At 44.8% G+C, this 20,980-nt stretch overlaps 1 protein-coding gene across 3 annotated transcripts in view; it reads right to left on the bottom strand.

The window, feature by feature from the left end:
* Flt3 (fms related receptor tyrosine kinase 3) overlaps nt 1-20,980 on the bottom strand; it is an 83,600-nt gene that overhangs the window by 40,360 nt on the left and 22,260 nt on the right. For all 3 annotated transcript variants that reach the window (XM_052167826.1, XM_052167825.1, XM_052167824.1), the window contains exons 2-4: nt 14,953-15,074; nt 4,141-4,343; nt 2,934-3,049 (exon numbers count right to left, since the gene is read on the bottom strand). In XM_052167826.1, coding sequence (XP_052023786.1) covers nt 2,934-3,049; nt 4,141-4,343; nt 14,953-15,060 — 427 coding nt within the window. In that variant the 5' untranslated portion in view covers nt 15,061-15,074. The remainder of the gene's footprint in view (nt 1-2,933; nt 3,050-4,140; nt 4,344-14,952; nt 15,075-20,980) is intronic.

Genomic DNA, 20,980 nt, shown 5'->3' with positions numbered 1-20,980 from the left:
TCTGATCCTCTCCCTTCCCATCTACCCGCCCCACACCTGCTCCCTAAGCTGCCCTAACTAAAGGAATCCTAAGAGCTTTGCTATTGTCGTTGCTCCGTATTTTTTCATCTGAAAAGGGGGGGGCGCAAAATTAAAAGCAGCCTAGCAGGAGTGGAGGCGCACACTTTTGTCCCACACATGGGCGGCAGAGACAGGCAGATCTCTGTGTACTCAAGGGCAGCCTGGACTACAGAGGCCAGCCAGGCCTAGAGTAAAACTCTGTCTCAGAAAAAAAAAAATCCATCAGTCTCCTAGAACACGACTGCTTGTGCAGTGTTGCAAGAGAGAGAGAGAGAGAGAAGAGGAGCCCGTGACATTCTGTATCTCCTCTGGGCGAAGGCCCCATACTTGATGTCCCTCCCACAAGAGGCCTAAGGAGGTAGGAATGGGGCGGGGTGGAAGCCCAAACAGAGAGCAGCACAAGACAGCTCTTGAGTTGTGTACTTCCGGGACCATGTACCTGCGTGTCTCAGTCAGGGTTTCTATTCCTGCACACACATCATGACCAAGAAGCAAGTTGGGAAGGAAAGGGTTTATTCAGCTTACACTTCCACACTGCTGTTGATCACCAAAGGAAGTCAGGACTGGAACTGAAGCAGGTCAGGAAGCAGGAGCTGATGCAGAGGCCATGGAGGGATGTTTCTTACTGGCTTGCTTCCCCTGGCTTGCTCAGCCTGCTTTCTTATAGAACCCAAGAGCACCAGCCCAGGGATGGCCCCACCCACAAGGGGCTCTCCCCACCTTGATCACTAATTGAGAAAATGCCCCACAGCTGGGTCTCATGGAGGCATTTCCTCAACCAAAGCTCCTTTCTCTGTGATAAGTCCAGCCTGTGTCAAGTTGACACACAAAACCAGCCAGTACACTGTTTCAGTCGCTTCTCTGAGAAAATGGGTGAGACTGCTCTGTACTTGACTTTGCCATGCAGGCTGACTGTGTGACCCAGGATGATGACCCTCAGGGAACCTAGCATATCCCCCAGAGCTAGGAGCTATGACTGTTAGGACCACAAATGTCACAATGGCTCTGAGTGGGGTAATGAGCAAATGCACGTCTGGCTCTCGTGGGTCCCCAGTCTTGCCAGTCACAAACGCATCAAGTGTCTGTGTTCATATCAACACTCAGGCCAACCTCTGGGGCGTGCTGAAGTCCGTAATGAAAGACCCCTGTGGTCACTCCTGGCCGGCCCCTCTGCAGCTACACATTGCCTCAGCTCCGTGTATCCGAGTCACCCATGGGGGGGAAAAAGGCGGCCTGGCAAGTCCTGGCAATGTGCAGCAGGCAATGTAGTGGTAGTGGTGTCAACCCTGAGCCTGTGGCACTGCCTCAGCCCCCAAAGACTCAAGGCTCTACATGCAGCTATCTCTGCAGCTACAGGAAGGTACGTGTAGCACCCTGTCTGCAAACATGAGACCTGCGGGTAATGAAACCAAATGAGCAGAAACCAGAATGCCTATGCCGGGGGTGGGGGTTGGGGGTGGGGGTGGGTGGGGTGGGGGCACCTCTGCGGCTCACACCTCACACGGCTACCAGCTATGTGCCAATATCCAATCACTCTGGCAGTTTACACCTGCATAAACCAATGTCATCCTCAGCTGTGGCCAATGGCTGTATGTGGTTATCTAATTTTAATTCCCTCAACTGAGATAAACTAAATTGTTCCTTGCTTACCCTAGTCAAAGCTCCAGGGTTGGCCAGTAGCATGTGACAGGGTGTGTGCTACTAGACGTAGGAGATGGAGAACAGCGGCCCTGTTTTTTGGAAAGTCCTGTTAGGTCCCACTGAGATTGTAAGTCCATGAGACATGTATCTTTTCTTTTTTTTAGATAAATTAATTTTGTTTCATTTTTTTGTGGTATGTGTATGTTGCCCCCATATGTCTCTGTATCCTGTGCCTCCGGTTGCTGAAGGTCAGAAGGGTGTTGCAGCCCCTGAGACTGAAGTTACCTACGGTTGGTTGGTTGGTTGGTTGGTTGCGAGCTGCCATGAGCATGCTGGGAATCCATCCCAGGTCCTCTGCAAGAGCAGTCAGCGTTCTTAACCGCTGCACCAAGGCTCCAGCTCCGAGGTACGGATTTCCACACACACACACACACACACACACACACCCTTCTACTGTGGATAAAGGAGTCGAGTCTCAAAAAGACTCCTCCTTCAAAAGCTGATAGTATTAGAACCAGAAATAAAACACAGGACATTTAGTGGGCATGGTGCCAAGTGCTTGCAGTCAAAAGACTTGGGAGGATGAGGCAGGAGGATTGTGAGTTTGAGGTTAGCCTAGGAAAAATTTGAAGACACGGGATTTTTTTTTTCTTAATTCCTGAGTCAAAACACTCTTTCCAGTTTGTACTGGCTGGTTTTGTGTGTCAACTTGACACAGGCTGGAGTTATCACAGAGAAAGGAGCTTCAGTTGGGGAAGTGCCTCCGTGAGATCCAGCTGTGGGGCATTTTCTCCATTAGTGATCAAGGGGTGAGGGCCCCTTGTGGGTGGTGCCATCCCTGGACTGGTGCTCTTGGGTTCTATAAGAGAGCAGGCTGAGCAAGCCAGGGGAAGCAAGCCAGTAAGTAACATCCCTCCATGGCCTCTGCATCAGCTCCTGCTTCCTGACCTGCTTGAGTTCCAGTCCTGACTTCCTTTGGTGATGGACAGCAACATGGAAGTGTAAGCTCAATAAACCCTTTCCTCCCCAACTTGCTTCTTGGTGCAGGATGAGCCTTGGTGGTGATGTTTGTGCAGGAATAGAAACCCTGACTAAGACACAGTTCTTCCTTGTCTGTGTTAAAAAGTTCGTGCGTACCTGACTTTGGTGACTGCAGAGGTGAGTGACAGCACTGTGGGTCCTGAGGCGCTGCCTTGGGACGCAGGAAGTGACCAGGAGTGAGCCCCACTTACCTCTTAGGGTCACTCTAAACAGTACTGTGTAGTTGGCGGCTTCACTCTGAATATGGAGCAGGTACTCTCCAGCCTGGCTCTCTGTCATGTTCAAAATGGCCATGGAAATGGTCCCTCTGTAGAATGAGAAAGAGGACTGGATACTCTGGGGAACACTCTGGAGTAACAGCATCAGCTTCACCCCGAGTCAGACGGGGAGCACTGTCCTCACCTATGACTCAGCTATGGCTAAGGGCATCTCTGTGCAGAACCCTGCTCTGGCCCGGCACCCAGGCTCAGCCTGGGCACCATCAGCTTGCCTGTGACTTGTGCCTAACACCCACCCTCAAAAGCGAGTTTTGGCTCAGTAGTGTAAGAGGGCTATAGCAGTGAGAAAAGCTGCAATTTTACAAGGCTATGGGGTACTATTAATTATTATAAACATTTCATACAAATGTATCTCATATCCAATAACAAAATACAAATTTTGTCAGGGCAAATCAAGGTTTCAAATTTTTATGTATATAAACTTTAAAAGTTACATTGTTTTAAATATTCATAATATTTATTTATGTATATAAATATTCATTTATTCTTTTCATGTGCATGAGTGTTTTGCCTGCATGTATTTATGTGCATCACTTCCATGCAGTGTCCACGGAGGCCACCAGATCTCCTGGGACTGAAGTCTCAGATGGTTGTGAGTGGTGGTGTGGGTGCTGGGAACCCAACCCGAATCCTCTAAAAGAGCAGCCCGTGTGCTTAACCACTGAGCTATCTCTCCACTGCCCTGGGTTTTATTTCTCAGAGCAGCATTGGATTTGCCTGTCACACCACATATCCTTGACATTATCACTATTGCTTGCAGGTCTAGTTTGTGGTAACAGAAGAAGAGAGATGAGTTCGTCGCCATCAGCTGGCGTCCACTGATGCCATTAATGTCCCTTTTTGGGCAGCGCCTCCTGTGACTGACAGATCCACAGCGTCATGTGTCCATATGCTAATCCTACGTGAGTTCATTCTTTCACCAGAGATAAGGTAGAGCACAGACAGGATGGATTCTGAGTCAGGCCCAGTGGTCCATGCCTATAAATAATCCCAGCATTCGTTAGATGAAAGCTGGAGAATCTTGAATTTAGGGAAAAGCAAATACAAAAAAAAAAAAAAAATACAAACAAAAAACCCAAACAATGGCAGAGGTAGGCATGCACTACAGTAGTACCCTCACCTGTTTTGTAAATCAAAGTGCGGCTGGCAGCCCAGGGAGCTGTGCTTAAAGACCCAGAGGCAAGAAACGTCCCCTGGGGTGGTGAGCTGTACTTGCAGTGTGACAGACCCAGACTCGGCCACCTCCACAGTGGCAGCTTCATATACCACCGCTTCCCTCTGATGCCGAGGGGTACACAGGAGGTCTTCTGGGGATCCTGGCGCCTGTGATGTAGAGAGAACAACGTGAATTAGGCTTTCTTGGCATTAAACCTGCTTGCATACCTGGCATTAAACCTGCTTGCATACCTGTCGACATTCTGCTTATACGGCAGTTTGAATGAAAGGATCTCTCAAAGGTTCATAGGGAGTGGCACTATTAGGTGTGGCCTTGTTGTGTGTGTCTCTAGGCTTTGAGGTTTCAGAAGCCCAAGCCAGGTCCAGTGTCACTCTCTCTTTCTGCATCCCAGAGATCTGGATGTAGAACTCTCAACTTCTTCTCTAGCACCATGTCTGCCCCTGTGCCACCATGCTTCCTGCCAGGCTGATAATGGACAGAGCTTCTAAAACTGTAAGCCAGCCCAATTAAATGTTTTCCTTTATTATAAGAGTTGCCATAGTCAGGGTGTCTCTTCACATCAATAAAACCCTAACTAGGACAGCTATCCAACTATGCTGGTACCTATTAAGAAGATATCATTGTGCTGGAGAGACGTCTCAGTGGCTAAGAGCACTGGATGCTCGTCCAGAAGAGTCTGTTTCAATTGCCAGAAATTGTAGCTAACAGCTGTCTGTTCCAAGGTATCTGATGCCCTCTGCTGGCCTCTGAGGAAACTGCACACATATGCTACACATAAATACACACAGGCAAAACACTGACATATATAAAATAAATACTTTTAAAAACTGAGGATACAGAAAAGAAAAGGGGAAAACAACTGAACAGCCAATTCACATAAGCATAAGATGAATGGAGGTGGCCCCTTCTGGTTTCAGACCACATGAGTCAGTTTGTTGGTCTCTGAGACCCCAGAAGGAAGCACTTCTTTGAACCCTGGGGATGCCCACCATAGGCGCACACTTGATTTTAGTGTAATCACAATGGATGCTGTTTAGATCACCATGAGGAAAAGATAAGGAGAACAAAGGCTCATGAATGTGCGGTGACTGTTCTGAAGGCTCCATAACCCTGTCCTGCTGAGGACATGAGACCATGCAAATAGAAAAGCTATGGGTACTGAGGACTGTAGCTCAGTGGGCAGGGTGGTGGAGTACTGAGTAGCTGAGCAAGGCCCCTGGTTCCAAACCCAGTACCGGAACAAAGGAGGCATGAACAGAAAAACCAAAGGGCTAGTGGGTAAGCCCAGCAGCACAGCACACACCCAGCGCACATAGACCCCTGAAGAAATGCAAATCATGGGAGAGCTGAACAGGCCCAGAATAGGGAAGGGCAGTCCAAGTGAGAGTGATCAAGCAGGAGCAAAAGAGAAGGCTAGAAAGTGAGAGGTCCCTCTGGTGTGGGTAAATCCACGCCCAGGGAGAACTGTAAGTGTTCAGTGGGAAGGCAGAGGGTGTGGAAGAGCCTGCTCCCCAAGCCTTCTCTGCTGGAAGAGTCTTATGTTACAGGATATTTGATCACACTGTGAACCCTGAGATTGTGTTGCTTACTGGAAAAACCTGCTTCTAGTTGTGGTGTGGTTCATACTTGGCACACACCTTTAGTTCTTCTGGTTGGAATACAGACGCACACACACTTAGTATACATCCTAATGCCAAACAATGAAGCTAAAGTTAGTTTGTAGAAGGAAGCACTCGGGCTGGAGAGATAGCTCAGTGGTTAAGAGCACTGACTGCTCTTCCAGAAGTCCTGAGTTCAGTTCCCAGCAACGACATGGTGGCTCACAACCACCTTTAACGGGATCTGATGGCCTCTTCTGGTGTGTCTGAAGACAGCTACAGTGTACTCATATACATAAAATAAATTTTTAAAAAAAGGAAGCACGCATGTTTGAAAGTGATGTCTAACTGAGAGGCAGACAAAGTGACGAATCAGAGAAAGATTTGACAGAATAGGATACGCCCAACTCTCGTGAGAAGAGAGAGGAAATGGAAGCTACTTAAGAGAGAGCAGGAGAGAGAGAGAGAAGAGGAGAGAAGGAAGTTTTACCTGGACAGTTCTATAGAGACAGGTTGCAGGGAGAACAGACTAGACACAGGTGAAGACAGAATGAACCAGGGAATGAGAAGGAGCCAGAAGATTAGACCATATTGCCAAAGTTAGTATGAGGCCAAGCAGAACTGAAAGAAGCTAGTTTTAATCAGTCTTCTAGGAGAGGAGTTTGAGCCGGAAGAGCTGAGTTAACCAACCAGCTAGAGTTCAGAAAGAGGCTGAAAACATTCTAAGCCTAGATAAGGTTGTAAGGAGGCTAGAAGCTTCCAGGACTAGGCTTAGGTTAGCAGACAGAGGCAACAAATCTCCGAGACAAGAATTTTATCAGGCGAATGAAAGTTACTATTACAGGCAAATGTCCCCAGGGGGTGAGGACATACCCTGAACTCAGCTACTCTTGGGGATCAAAACATTCTTGCCATCCCACTACGATATGGCTAAGGACGGTGTCTCTAAGGTGAACTCAGTAAGTGGGGCCCTAAGACATGAGGCATGATGAAGGACAATTTACCACCAACACTGGGGACCACGAGCAAGCCTTTCATGATCAGCAGTTTCCTGCAAGGCAGCCTACACACCATCAAGAAGCTACAGACACTGGTTGTTTCTTCCCTCAAGACAGGGTCTCAACGTGTAGCCCTGGCTGGCCTAGGACTCTAAGTCAGTGGTTTTCAACCTTCCTAATGCTGTGACCCTTTAACACAGTTCTTCATATTGTGGAGAAACCTCGCCCGCCCCAACCACCACTACCATAAAATTACTTCATTACTACTCATAACTAAAGTTTTGTTACTGTTATGAATCGTCATGTAAATACCTTATATGCAGGATATCTGATACGCGACCCCAAAGGGGTCACAACCCACGCGTTGAGAACTGACCCTCTATGTTGACCACATTGGCTGCTACACTAAGAGATCTGCCTTCCTCTGCCTTTGCTGGGATTAAAGTCAGTCACCACCATACCCAGCTTCCATTTGTTTTGAGACAAGACCTCTCTAGGTAACCAAGGCTGTAAGCATACCTCAGCCAAGCTATAGGATCTTTGTTGAGGTTTGGTTTGGTCTGTTGCTATGTATTGTAATGCTGAATTCTGTAGGTCTAGGCCCAAGAGTGAATTCTTAGGTTTAACAGCCTTTGTTGTGCAAACTTTGCTCCTTAATTTAAAACTGTTGAGGTTTGGTCTGTTGCTAAGTAGTAATGCTACAAAACTGGCCTACTTGCCTCAGGAACTAGGAGACCCTCACACAGATCAAGTGACAGTATGTATCCTTGCCCCGCCCCCAGGTATCCCTGATTGGTCAATAAAGATGCCCACAGCCTATAGCTGGGCAGAAGAGAGATAGGCGGAGTTTCAAATGCTGGGCTTGGGAGTCTGAGGCCAGAGACCATAAGGGAAGGGTGGAGGAGTTAGAGAGGGAAGACACCATAGGGTGGGTGAATCTTGAAAACATGGTCATGAGGGCGGCCAACTGATGTATGAGTGGCCCAGGCAGAACCTGACAAATTGTAACTTGGTGTTATTGATGGGGAAATAGATTCTAACAGCTTAGAGGGTAGATATCTGCCCAACTCTAACGCTTTGAAGGCTTGTCATAAATATAAAGTTGTGTCTTCTATCTGGGAACTGAATGGTCAAAGGCAGGGGTAGAAGGCCCCAATTGATGATTAAGTATTTTCTACAACAGATCTTTTTCTTTTTTCTGTTTTTTGTAATCTTGGGGATCAAAGGTGGCATTGTTCTTGCTACCTGGAAGGCACTGTGTCATCGAACCTCCCCTTGTGTAATGCTTCTGGATGTTACCAAACAGCCCAACATATCTGCAGCCATTATAAGAGCCAGAAAGTCATTAAAAGGGGGGAGGGGCTGGAGAGATGGTTCGGCTGTTAAGAGCACTGACTGCTCTTCCAGAGGACCTGAGTTCAATTCCCAGCAACAACATGGTGGCTCACAACCATCTGTAGTAGGATCCGATGACCTCTTCTGGTGTGTCTGAAGATAGTGACTATACTCATATACATAAAATAAATAAATTTGAAAAAGATAAAACAAAATGATCCAATTTTAATCTAAAAAGGAAAGAAAGGGAAAGAAAAGACATTAGAAACCCAGCTCAGTGGTTAAAAGCACGAACAGCCCTTACAAAGGACCCAGGTTTGAATCCCAGTGCATACATGGTGGCTCACAACCATCTGTGACTCCAATTGCCAGGAAATCAGTACCCTTTTATGAGGTCCACAAGCCCCAGGAAGACACATGGTACACAGACATACATAGAGGAAAAACGTTCGTATGCACAAAGTAAATCTAAAAGAAAATTTAATGGTTCTTTTTTTTTTTCTCAAAAAACATCAAGTGGCCCTCAAAATACACATGAAGATGCTGAAACCCGCACAAGTGAAAACACTTCTCATCTCCCAGACTAGCAAACACTGAAAAATCTGCCAACACATTCTGATAGTGAAGTTTTGAGGAAGTGGACACTCACACACTGCTACAGGAATTCACACCCAACAACACTCCGGAGGAATTCAGCAGCCTGCCTAAGACCTCATGTGTGCACTCACTGTCTGAGCTGAGCTAACACTCATATACACACACACACACACACACACACACACACACACACACGTAAGTACACTGTAGCTGTCTTCAGACACACCAGAAGAGGGCATCAGAGCTCATTAAGGATGGTTGTGAGCCACCATGTAGTTGCTGTGAACTCAGGATCTTCTGAAGAGCAGTCAGTATTCTTAACTGCTGAGCCATCTCTCTGCCCCCCTGAGCTATCACTTTTAGAAATATATTCCCCTAGCCAGGCGGTGGTGGTGCACACCTGTAATCCCAGCACTCTGGGAGGCAGAGGCAGGCAGATTTCTGAGTTCGAAGCCAGTCTGGTCTACAGAGTGAGTTCCAGGACAGCCATGGCTACACAGAGAAACCCTGTCTCAAAATAAATAAATAAATAAATAAAATAAATAAAATTAAAAAAGAAAGAAAGAAAGAAAAGAAAAGAAAAGAAATATATTCCCCACAATTAATAACATCAACTACAGTTCCATTGGTAATGTCAAAAAAATGGAAATAATTTCAGTGCTCAAACAGAAGAGAGTGGCTAAACAAACCATGGTATATTCATATAGTGAAGTATGATACAGCTATGAATAATAAAAAGGACATGGTCTTGGAACTGACTCACAGTGGTTGCCTGTACCATGTAGAGGGAAAGGGCTACTGCAATGCTTTCTACCTCCCAAGTTTGTGGGTTTTGCACACGGAGCAGTTGGGCATGAGACACACATGCATCTGCTTGTCTGTGTACAAGGAATCCTGGACTAATGCCTAAAAACTAAAGGAATGCGCTAACTGCAGGAGAGAGGCAGAGGAGATATTCTCTGAGTATCTATTCCTAAAATAAAACACATGGATATATCTATGTGTCTATGTGAATGTATATACATCACACAAATACAGGAACCTGCAGAGACCGAAAGGCATCCCCAAGAGGCCATCAGATTCCCGGAAGTGAAGTTACATGTGGCTGTGAGCCACCATGTGGGTGCTAGGAATGGAACCAAGGTCCTCTGCAGGAGCAGCCAGTGCTCTTAACCACTGACACATCTCTTCCTCTCCAAGTGTAATTGTTTTTCAGTGTTGGGATTGGAACCCCCAGGCCTCACATATGCTAGACACCCGTTCTACTACTGAGATAAACTCATAGCCCTAAATATATTTTGGTTTTTTGGTTTTTATAACTCTGACTTCCAGGTTCTAAAATAAAATTTAAAAGTAAAACAGTCAGCCAGCAGCCAGGCCTAGCAACCTCTAATCCAAGACTTGGGAGGACTGCCTGAGTCTGAAGCCAGCCTGTGCTACATAGTTTCAGGCCAACTTAGGCTATAAAATAAAACCCTGTGTCAAAAAAGTAAAAGGTGAGGGTGTGGGAGAGAAACTAAGCAAGGAGGATATGGTGGAAATGCATCAAAATGGAGTAGAAACCAAAGTAACCCTACTGTGTGGGAAACAAATCTCAAAACCATAAGGAAGGGGTAGGGCAGAAAACACCAGATATATGTCATAGGTAACTATGGACAATAAATGTTGGCTACTACACAGCAAAAGACAAAACCACTGCACACAGATCCTATATACTTCACCACTAGCACCCACTGGATACCAGCCAGTACTTTGAAGACTCAGGTATAAACCAGGATGGAATGAATGAATGAATGAATGAATGAATAAATAATAAATAAATAAATAAAAAGCATATCACAGGTATGAGCAGGTCTCTCTCACTTTCAGAGAGAAGTATAAAAAAGGGAAGGCTGGAATGAGTCCCCAAGGCTCTCAGCATGAACTTAGGGAGAGAAAGACACAAACAATGCAAAGTCACGTGGTGGTGAGTGTCACCCTGAATGGGCTCAAATTCCTATGCAAACACTAAGTGTCGTGAGCCTGTGAGAAACTAAACAGACAACTCAGTAAGTAAATACAACGAGGGAGAAGACACAGCTCTTCCTCATAATTATAATTCCAATTAATAAATATAGAAGAAGCCAGGCATCTACCTGAGGGTGCTTGGTCATTTGCAACACCACTAGACTATAGATTTCCACAACAATGTCTCAAGAGCTAACAGCCCCTTCCATCCTTTGTCACAATGACAGAAGTCATTCTGATAACATCCCAGCTGAGCAGATTCACTTCCATGAGAGTCTGAGGGTGAGCTCATCTTTTCTGCTGTCCACACTCGCATGGCTACTAGTTAGCAGGCTTTAGGAACTGCTAGGTCTTCACATGATTCTCAATATTGCCTAAGAATACTATATTAGAAGAGTTAACACATGATTCATTAGTAGGGGCCAAGACTATAGTCATTCATTTGCTTTAAAGATTGACTTTAGCCAAATATGGTAACATACATCTTTAATCCCAGCACTCGGGAGGCAGAGGAACGTGAATTTCTGTAAGTTCAAGGCCAGCCTAGTCTACAGAGCAAGTTTCAGGACAGTCAAGGCTACAGAGAGAAACCTTGTCTCAGAACAAAATGACATCAACAAACTGGAATAGTTTTTCTAAGAAAGTCCATGAGATGGCTCCGTGGTAAAAGCATTTGCCTCTGAACTTGAGGACCTGAGTTCAATCCCAGTGATCCATGTGGTGGAAATCGAGGACTATGGTCTTCTGATCTCCACACGTGCATGAACTGCACACAAAGGCACATAACCACACACACACACACACACACACACACATCAAAGTTTGAGCTGGGTGTGGTAGTACATGCTTTTAATCCCAGCACTTGGGAAGCTGAGGCAGGTGAATCTCTATGAGTTCAAGGCCAGCCTGCTCTACAGACCAAGTTCTAGCTCAGAACAGCCAAGGCTATACAGACAAACCCTGTCTCAAAACAACAACAAGAGCCAGGTGGTGATGGTGAACGCCTGTAATCCTAGCACTCTGGGTTCGAGGCCAGCCTGGTCTACAGAGTGAGTTCCAGGACAGCCAGGGTTGTACAGAGAAACCCTGTCTCGAAAAAACCAAACGCAAAAAACCAAAATCCAAAACAACAACAACAACAACAACAACAACAACAACAACAAAGCAATGTCTGGGGCAGGGGAGATGGCTCAGAAGTTTGAGTCTCCAACCCTGAAAAGCTGAACTTGAGTCTTAGTATCCACATGTTGGAAGTCACAAACCCACTTCCCAGAGCTGTCTTCTGATCTGCACAACTCACCCTGGGTCATGTGTATCCCTACCGACCCACACACCCACCTACACACACAATAAATAAATAAACACATGTACATATCTATTTTCCTACATTGGAAAGACACTTAAATTTGAAACTACAGGACCACATAATACTCATATCCACACTGAAATGTTACTATGCTGTGACCTGCAAACTTTCGACTCAACCTGTCCTAGGGCAACCAGAAACTGAACATACAGCAAACCCACAGACATACATGAGGAAGAGCTGGGGTCAGGTGGGACATGCGATCTGATGGAGACTCACCAGCTGCCTGGTGTTTATTATATTATTATATGCAACTCGACAAGGAGGCAGGTCAGCTGATTTGGGTAGGGGGTCAGTGTCAGTGAGCAGTTTCAGGCTGCAGTCACCCAGGAGGAAGAAGCTATAGCTGACACTTTCTGCAGACTCTGTGGACATCCTTATACAGACCTTGCCCTTCCCCTGAGGCTGATGTGGGATTCCCAGGCATCTCTGAAATGACAGTGTTCCTGTCAACCACATACATTCACTTAGGACTTCATCTGTTCTCCACACTGTTACATTCTAAAATGCCTTAATTATTGATAAGCCAGATCATTGCACTGTCAATACCTATTATAAAGTTAAAACCAATAATGCTTCTGCCAGGAGGGCATGGTGACACACATCTTTAATCCCAGCACTTGGGAGGCAGAGGCAGGTGGATCTCTGAGTTTGAGGTCAGCCTGGTCTACAGGTTGAGTTCCAGGACAGCTAGGGTGACATAGAGAAACATTGTCTCCAAAAAAAAAAAGTTTCTACCATGGAAAAAAAGTTTTAAATTGAGGTATTATGTATATATGCATATATATGTATCACACACACACATATATACACATACTATGCTGTGTTATATATATATATTGCTATTGAAGCCCATTTCATATTGCTTTTAAAACTCAGGGTTATTTCTAATCTCTGATAGTTGGGAGTGGGCAAGCCATAGTATTACATTTTTTTTTCTATCTCTACGAAAGAAAACAGCCAATGAATCCTAAACTGGAAATGTCTGTAGAGTTGGCTGACATATTCTTACTTGCTGTAGAGAAATGTCTAATATTTTCAGTTCTGTATCACGTAAGCTTCCCTCATTTGAGCACATTCACTAAACACACATTTGAGGAAGAAGGCAGGTGGGAATAACCGTGTTAGTATCGAAGAGAGGTGGCTGGAGAGTCAGCTCAGTGGTTAAAATAACTGGCTGTTCTTCCAGAAGACCCGGGTTCAGTCCCCAAAACCTACATGGCAGCTCACAGCCTTCTGGAATTCAAGTTACAGGGGATCCAATGTCTTCTTCTGGTCTCTGTGGGCACCGTGCATGCATGTGGTATACAGAGATACATGCAGACAAAACCACCCATACATATAAAACACATCATCATCATCATCATAATAATAATAATAGATATTATTTTTATTTAACAATTTTAACAATGATGTTGTTAAAGAGAGTACAACGGGGGCTAGAGAAATGGCTCAGTGATTAGAGCACTGGCAGCCCTTGCAGAGGACCCAGGTTCAATTCCCAGCACTGACAATTATGGCTCACAACTATGTGTAACTCCAGTTCCAGGGCATCTGACTCTTCTCACTTTGATGGGTACCAGGATACACATGATACACATACATTCAGACAAAACGCTCATGCATGTCAAATAATAATAAACAAATCTTCAGAAAAGGAAAATGTTTCATCTTTTACTATTTATTGTAATGCTAAGTGCGGGCCTCCAAGATTTGGAGGCTGAAAGCAGCCTGAGGGACCCGCCCCCAGTTAATTCTGATTGGTAAATAAAGATGCCAGCAGCCAATAGCTGGGGAGGAGAGACATAGGCGGGGTTTAGGACCACGGGGAAAGGAGGAAGGAGGAGAAGACAGAAGAAGCCACTCTGGAATAGAAAAGAACATGCAGGAGGGAGAAGGAGAGCCGCCATTGGAGACAGAGCAAGAAGAACCACCGTGCCCTTGGGGCCAACATGTCCCAGAGGGCTGCCTGGTTGGAGCTTAGAGCAGGCCACGTGAAACAGTCAGGAATAACTTAGGTTGTGGACAGGAGGTAGATTCTAACAGCATGGAGGGTAGGCAGCTAGCTGCCCAGCTATTGTGTTGCCTAAGGCATATTAAAACGCAAAGGCTGTGTGTGTGTTTCATCCGGGAACATAAATGGTTTAAGATGGGAAGGAACCTTGCGCTGTGACTTTATTTATTTTTTTGTAATATTTATTACGATAGGAAATATAGGCAGTGTAATGGCTCAGGAGCCAAAGGTGCCTGTGGCAAAGGGAGAGGACCAGTGCCCATAGGTTGTCCTCTAACCGTCACACTGGCATGCCTACGCACCCCGACATAAACACACAAATAAGTAACTGTAAAGGAGACTGAGGGGGAGGGTAAAGAAGAGAGAAGTGAGCCCCGCAGTGGTGGCGCACGCCTGTACTCTGGGAGGCAGAGGCAGGCAGATTTCTGAGTTCGAAGCCAGCCTAGTCTGGTCTACAGAGTGAGTTCTAGGACAGCCAGGGCTACACAGAGAAACCCTGTCTCGAAAAAGCCAAATCCAAAAAACCAAAATAAAGAAGAGAGAAGTGCTCACCATTTTTTCACATTGGGCATGAGTGCCCGTTCACATCCACACCCACAAGAGAACATGACACAGAGCTTCCCATGTGCAAATGTGTATACAAACACTCTAAGCCTCGGTGCTGGAGTCCAAACCTTGGCCTCTCCCCTCCAGGATAGCCTTGGTGCCATGGTGACAGGGTAGTTGGTAGTCTAGTGCTTGGTACACTGAAGGGCTAGAAGTACCCGCTTAGCCATGGCAGGTCTCAATAGCCTATGAAGTCTAGCCCCCAGGGCAGAACAGAGGTTTGTATTACTTTACCATGAGGTCCGATGATGACTCTCCCGACGAGGAGCCATTGTTCGTATGACTGATTAAGACACACTTGATCACAGGCAGATCTCGGTTTGTAAAGGTCTCAAGAATCATTAGGAACAAAAGCGCTGTAAAACAAAACAAAGAAAATAATGACATTGGTACAGGCACACGGTAGGGAGAAAATCAGCATATGTCCTACCACAGAACAAGGAAGCAGGATGCAGACAGGGGGACATGATGGACAGAAGAGAGTATAGAAGGTAAAGTTTCAGGGAAGCAGATTCAGCTCTGAATGAGAGCCGGGCATCCCATGGAGCTCTCCGTAGCCATGGCAATGTTCTCCTGTGCTGTCCAACATGGTGGCCACTGCCCACAAGTGGCTGTTAAGCTTTTGAAGTAGGGCTGGTGATACTGAGAAACTTATGTTGCTAATTCTGGGGTTCTGTAGTGAAGAGGGCTCTCTGTCCCTCTCCCTCTCCCTCTCCCTCTCCCTCTCCCTCTCCCTCTCTCTCTCGCTCTGTCTCTCTCTCTCTGTTCTGTTGGAGAGCACCTCAAAGACCTCAGAAATGCACACTAGGCGAATATTCTATCCAGTCAGGTATAGCCATCCCTACCTTCTCATGTTTAGGTAGTATTAGAACCTTTTGGAAATATTTGCTTACTTATTTATTTTATTTATTTATTTATTTATTTATTTTAGAATGTGGTTTTTTTTCAAGATAGGGTTTCTCTGTATAGCCCTGGCTGCCCTGGAACTTACTCTGTAGACCAGACTGGCCTTGAACTCAGAAATCTGCCTGCCTCTGCCTCCCAGAGTGCTGGGATTACAGGCGTGCGCCACCGCCATCCAGCTGCTTACTTATTTTTAATTAATTTTGAACTAGCACACCAAGCAATGTGTTTCATTATGGTATTTTTCATGTTGAGCTTTATTTAAGCTTCTTGGTTAAATAAATAGAAATATCTCAGTGGGCATAGTGATATTTTGACGAAAACACGCACTATACAACAACCAACAGAACCAAATTTATGTATCAACCCAGTAGCTCTTACACTGCCCTAAGCAATGAGGGACTGCTCAATATCACACTTAGTGAGTGTGTTTCTGTCATTTATCTTTTACTGGCCCTTGAGTAATAGATCTTATAGAGGCAGGAAGTAAATGTATGTGCCCAGCCATTTCTATCCCCTGTAATCTCAAGAGTCTCTGGGATATTAGTTCCTTTCTTGTCATACTCTCTAGTGTTTTCACTCTTTTAAAAATGTGATTTTGGCCAGGTGTGGTGAGGCGCGTCTGTAAGATTTATTTATTTATTTTATGCATATGGATACACTGTAGCTATCTTCAGACACACCAGAAGAGAGCATCAAATCTCATTACAGATGGTTGTGAGCCACCATATGGTTGCTGGGAATTGAACTCAGGACCTCTGGAAAAGCAATCAGTGCTCTTAACTGCTGAGCTGATGCATGTCTTGTCTTTAATCCCAACCCTCAGGAGGCAGAGACAAGTGGATTTCTGTGCATTTGAACCCAGTCTGGTCTATATAGCATGATCTAGGCCAGCCAAGGACATATGGTGAGACCCTGTTTCAGAAACAAACCAAACGAACAACAACAACCATGACTTTATGGTTTAATTTACTTACATTGAATACATTACAGCATTTAATTTAAGAAATGGGTATAATGTATTAGTTAAAGCTATACAAGCACCGCAACACACACACTCAAATTGATTGTGAGCTTTTCTCTTTTTTTTTTTTGGTTTTTCGAGACAGGGTTTCTCTGTGTAGCCCTGGCTGTCCTGGAACTCACTCTGTAGACCAGGCTGGCCTCAAACTCAGAAATCCGTGAGCTTTTCTTCTATCCTCCAAAGTTTCCTGTTTCAAACAGGTGCGGTCCTCAGATACGCCCAGCTACACATGAGATTCCAGCTGCATTCTCAACAACTTCTGCTATAACAAGACCATCAATCTTCCTGTTATTTAAAATTGTATCATTATTGCGTGTGCTGGCACGTTCATCTGTGTGGGGGCCACCAGCCAGGTAGCTGAGCTATTGTGGTACCCACTTTTACCTGCTGAGTCACCCTCTGCCTACAAGACTTTCCCTCTTCATGCCTCTAGATTAAATAGTGTCTCCTCTCAGTGTGCTTTTTGTTTCTTTGTTTGAGCTGAAGTGGCAGGGTAAGCCACATACTATAGCTTTAATTGCCCAGTTAAATGAGAATATCCAGTATCCTTTCAGACACTTGAAAATAGTCTCTAATCGGTGTTTGTTTGTTTTACTGTGGTGATGTACTCTTTCAGATTGTTTGACAAAGTCAAATTCTTTAAGATTTATTTTGAAGCCGGGAAATCCCAGCACTCTGGGAGGCAGAGGCAGGTGAATTTCTGAGTTGGAGGTCAGCCTGGTCTACAGAGTGAGTTCCAGGACTGCCAGGGCTATACAGAGAAACCCTGTCTCAGACAAAAAAAAAAAAAAACAAAACCCAAAAACAAACAAACAAAACAACAACAACAACAACAAAAAACCCAAAAAGAAAAAAAAAATCCAAAAAGAAAAAAAAAAGATTCATTTTGAATTTTAAACGGTTATTTGTATTTGTGATACACAAAACTTTTAAGTACACTGCATGTGTGTCTTTGATCTTGGTTTTCCTGTTGGCCCTGAGGAGGTTCATCATTTTTTCACCATCTTTCATCAAACCTTGGTTACATTTGCTACTTGTCATTATTTTGCTTCTCTTATTCATTAGGTTTTAACGCTGGTCAGGATTATTTTCTTTTTGTTGTTGTTGTTTTTTGATTTTTTTTTTTTTTTGAGACAGGGTTTCTCTGTATAGCCATGGTTGTCGTGGAACTCACTCTGTAGACCAGGCTGGCCTTGAACTCAGAAATCCTCCTGCCTCTGCCTCCCAAGTGCTGGGATTAAAGGTAAGCACCGCCACTGCCCGGCCATTATTTTCTTTATTTTGCTTATATGGAGCTGAATTTGCTATTTTCCTTTTGTTTCTTTTCTCTCTTTTTTTTTGTTTTGTTTTTTGTGTGTTTGTGTGTATGTACTCGAGCGCATGCATTCTTTTATTTGTTTTTTGTTGTTCTTATTTGTTTTTGTTTGTTTGAGACAGGGTTTCTCTGTGTAGCCCTGGCTGTCCTGGAACTCATTCCGTACACCAAGCTGGTCTTGAACTCAGAGATCTGCCTGTCTTTGCCTCCCCAGTGCTGGGATTAAACTTGGGCAAAACTTTGACTAACTTCCTTTCAGTTTATTTTTTGTTTGTTTGTTTAATGTGAAGCCATTGCTTTGAGATCTTTATTCTTTTATAGTGGCTCTTGCCTATAATCCTGGCACTGAAGAGGCTGGGCAGGAAGATAATTTCCATGAATTTGAGACCACTCTTTGGGCCACAGAGCAATCCTCTGTCTCAAAACAATCATGACACTGTAGCTAAAAGTTGTAATTAATAATTAATAAATAAATGTCTAATAATAATCTAATGTTCTAAATATGGAGCTCAGGGCATGACTCAGTAAAAGAGGGCTTCCCTCAAACATGTGAGGTGCTCTGGTCAGTCCCTAACAAAAACAAACCAAAAACAAACCAACCAACCAACCAACCAAACAAACACCCAGAAAACAGCCCGGGCTAGCATGGCAAGCAGCTCAGTGGTAATTCCTGCTCAAGTATGGCTTTAGATATATCTCACACGTTGCCACAGTCACCTCATCTTCCTCATCATTCAGTCCAAACTACATTTGATTTTCTGGTTTCTCCTGGACCCGTGGACTCTTCTTCTTAACTGTGCTTTGATTTCTTTCTTTCTTTTTTTTTTTTTTGATTTGGTTTTTTCCATACAGGGTTTCTCTGTGTAGCCCTGGCTGTCCTGGAGCTCACTCTGTAAACCAGGCTGGCCTCGAACTTAGAAATCTGCCTGCCTCTGCCTCCGAAGTGCTGGGATTTCTCCAATATGTTTCTCTGCTAGGAATTTCTAATTCAGTACCATTTCTGTCAAATGATACATCTTTTACGTCTGGAATCTTCCAAAGTTTGTCACAGTGTGTTTCATAGCTCAGAGCAGACGCTGTCTCTGTAGGCACTCTGTGTGTGCCTGGGGGGGGGGGGGGGAGGGGGTGTGTTCAACTGCTGTTATCTTGGCAGCTTTGATGACAGAGTTGATGAAGATTTCTCTTTCCCTCTTTGATGGCTTCCCTCACGGTGCTAAAGCCTGACAGCGGGCTGAACTCTTTGAAGATGATGGTCAGTTTGCTAGATTTTCCTTGCACCTCAGCCAGAGTTTCCACACATATTTCCCTGCTTTTCCTAGACACATGGATGGATGATTAGGATTCTTCAGGTCTTTTGACAAAACAGTACAAGTGACTCCACCCTGAAATACACTCTGATGCTGTTAAAGCCCTATTTGGAGTTTAGATTAGTGTTAGCATGAAACTTTCCCTTCATTTAATTAATTAAGGAAGTAAGTAATTTTTGAGACAGGCTTTCATTCTGCAGCTCTAATAGGCCTGAACTCACTATGTAGACCAGGTTGGCCTTCAACTCACAAAGATCCTCCTTGTCCCCAGCCCTGACAATAAAGATGTGTGCCACCATGCCTGGTCATTCATTCTGTTCTGTTTAGCCTATTACACTCTCATATGTAGGAGACTTCATTTATGCGGCACAAAATTTAAGCTTCTCTTTTTTAACAAAATTTAACTTTGTCTTTTTTTATTTTTATTTTATTTTATTTTTTATTTTATTTTATTTTTTGGTTTCCTGAGACAGGATTTCTCTGTGTAGAACTGGCTGTCCTGGAACTCACTCTGTAAACCAGGCTGGCCTCAAATTCAGAAATCTGTCTGCCTCTGTCTCCCAAGTGCTGGGATTAAAGGCGTATGCCACCACTGCCTGACTACTTTTGTCTTTTTAAATAGTGGTTTTCATTTTTATGTTTTAATTAAAACTTGATTATAAAGAACTTGAAAATAAAATCATCACACAGCAAAATTACCCTTTCTGTTGTGATATTGGTGCTAACTTTATGTGAGTAAGCTTAAATCTATCATCCTGTCCTTTGGTTTCTATGTATCCATGTTTGCTCTTAATTCTCTTGTCTTCTTTTTCTGCCTTCTTTGGGAATAACCAACTTTTTACCTGTGCGTGTGTGTGTATGTGTGTGTGTGTGTGGTGTGTGTTCATGCTTGGAGGCCAGAGATCGACAGTGCGTGCATTACTCTGTCATAGTTACTGTTCCAGCGCTGTGAAGCGACACCATGACCAAGGCAACTCTTATAAAGGACAACATTTATTTGGAGCTGGCTCACAGATTCATGGTGGGAAACACAGTGGTATGCAGGCAGACATATTGCTGGAGAAGGAGCTGAGGATTCTACAACTTGATCTGAGGCAGGAGAACTAACATACTAGACATAGCCTGAGCATAGGAGACCTCAAAGTCCACCTCCGCAGTGTCACACTTCCTCCAACAAGGTCACACTTCCCAGTAGTGCCGCTCTCTGTGGGCCAAGCATTTCCAATTCACAAGTCTATGGTGACCATTCCTATTTAAACCACCACACACTCCATCACTCACTACCTACTTTTCTGGGACAGGGTCTCCCACTGAACCTGGGTTTCTGTTTCAGCCAGACTGGCCAACAAGCCACTTGGATCAATCTGTCTCTACATCCCTGGCCCCAGGGCCACAGAGGCATGGCCTTTACATGGATGCAATGGATCCAAATTCTCAGAACAAAGGTGTTTCCCAATCACTCCTCCTGTATGACAAAACTTTTCCTGGAGGGATACAGTAAGAACATCTACTCCGTCCAGATGGGGAGCCCACGGCAGAGCAAAATCCAGGTGCCGCCAAAGTCCAGCTTGCTGAGCGAGTGAGTTTTATTGGAGTTACAAGAATATGGGTGAGGGGGGGTCACTTACAAGAGCAGAAATGACTCAAAGGCTGAGGCATCACCAGAGCCCACCCCAGCATGGGCAGCAGCTCACACAGCTGGGAACCCAGTGC

Source organism: Apodemus sylvaticus, chromosome 22, assembly GCF_947179515.1.
Source record: "Apodemus sylvaticus chromosome 22, mApoSyl1.1, whole genome shotgun sequence".
NCBI lineage: Eukaryota > Metazoa > Chordata > Mammalia > Rodentia > Muridae > Apodemus > Apodemus sylvaticus.
The sequence above is the reverse complement of the archived record's forward strand: the minus strand, read 5'-3'. Positions and strand labels throughout refer to the sequence as shown.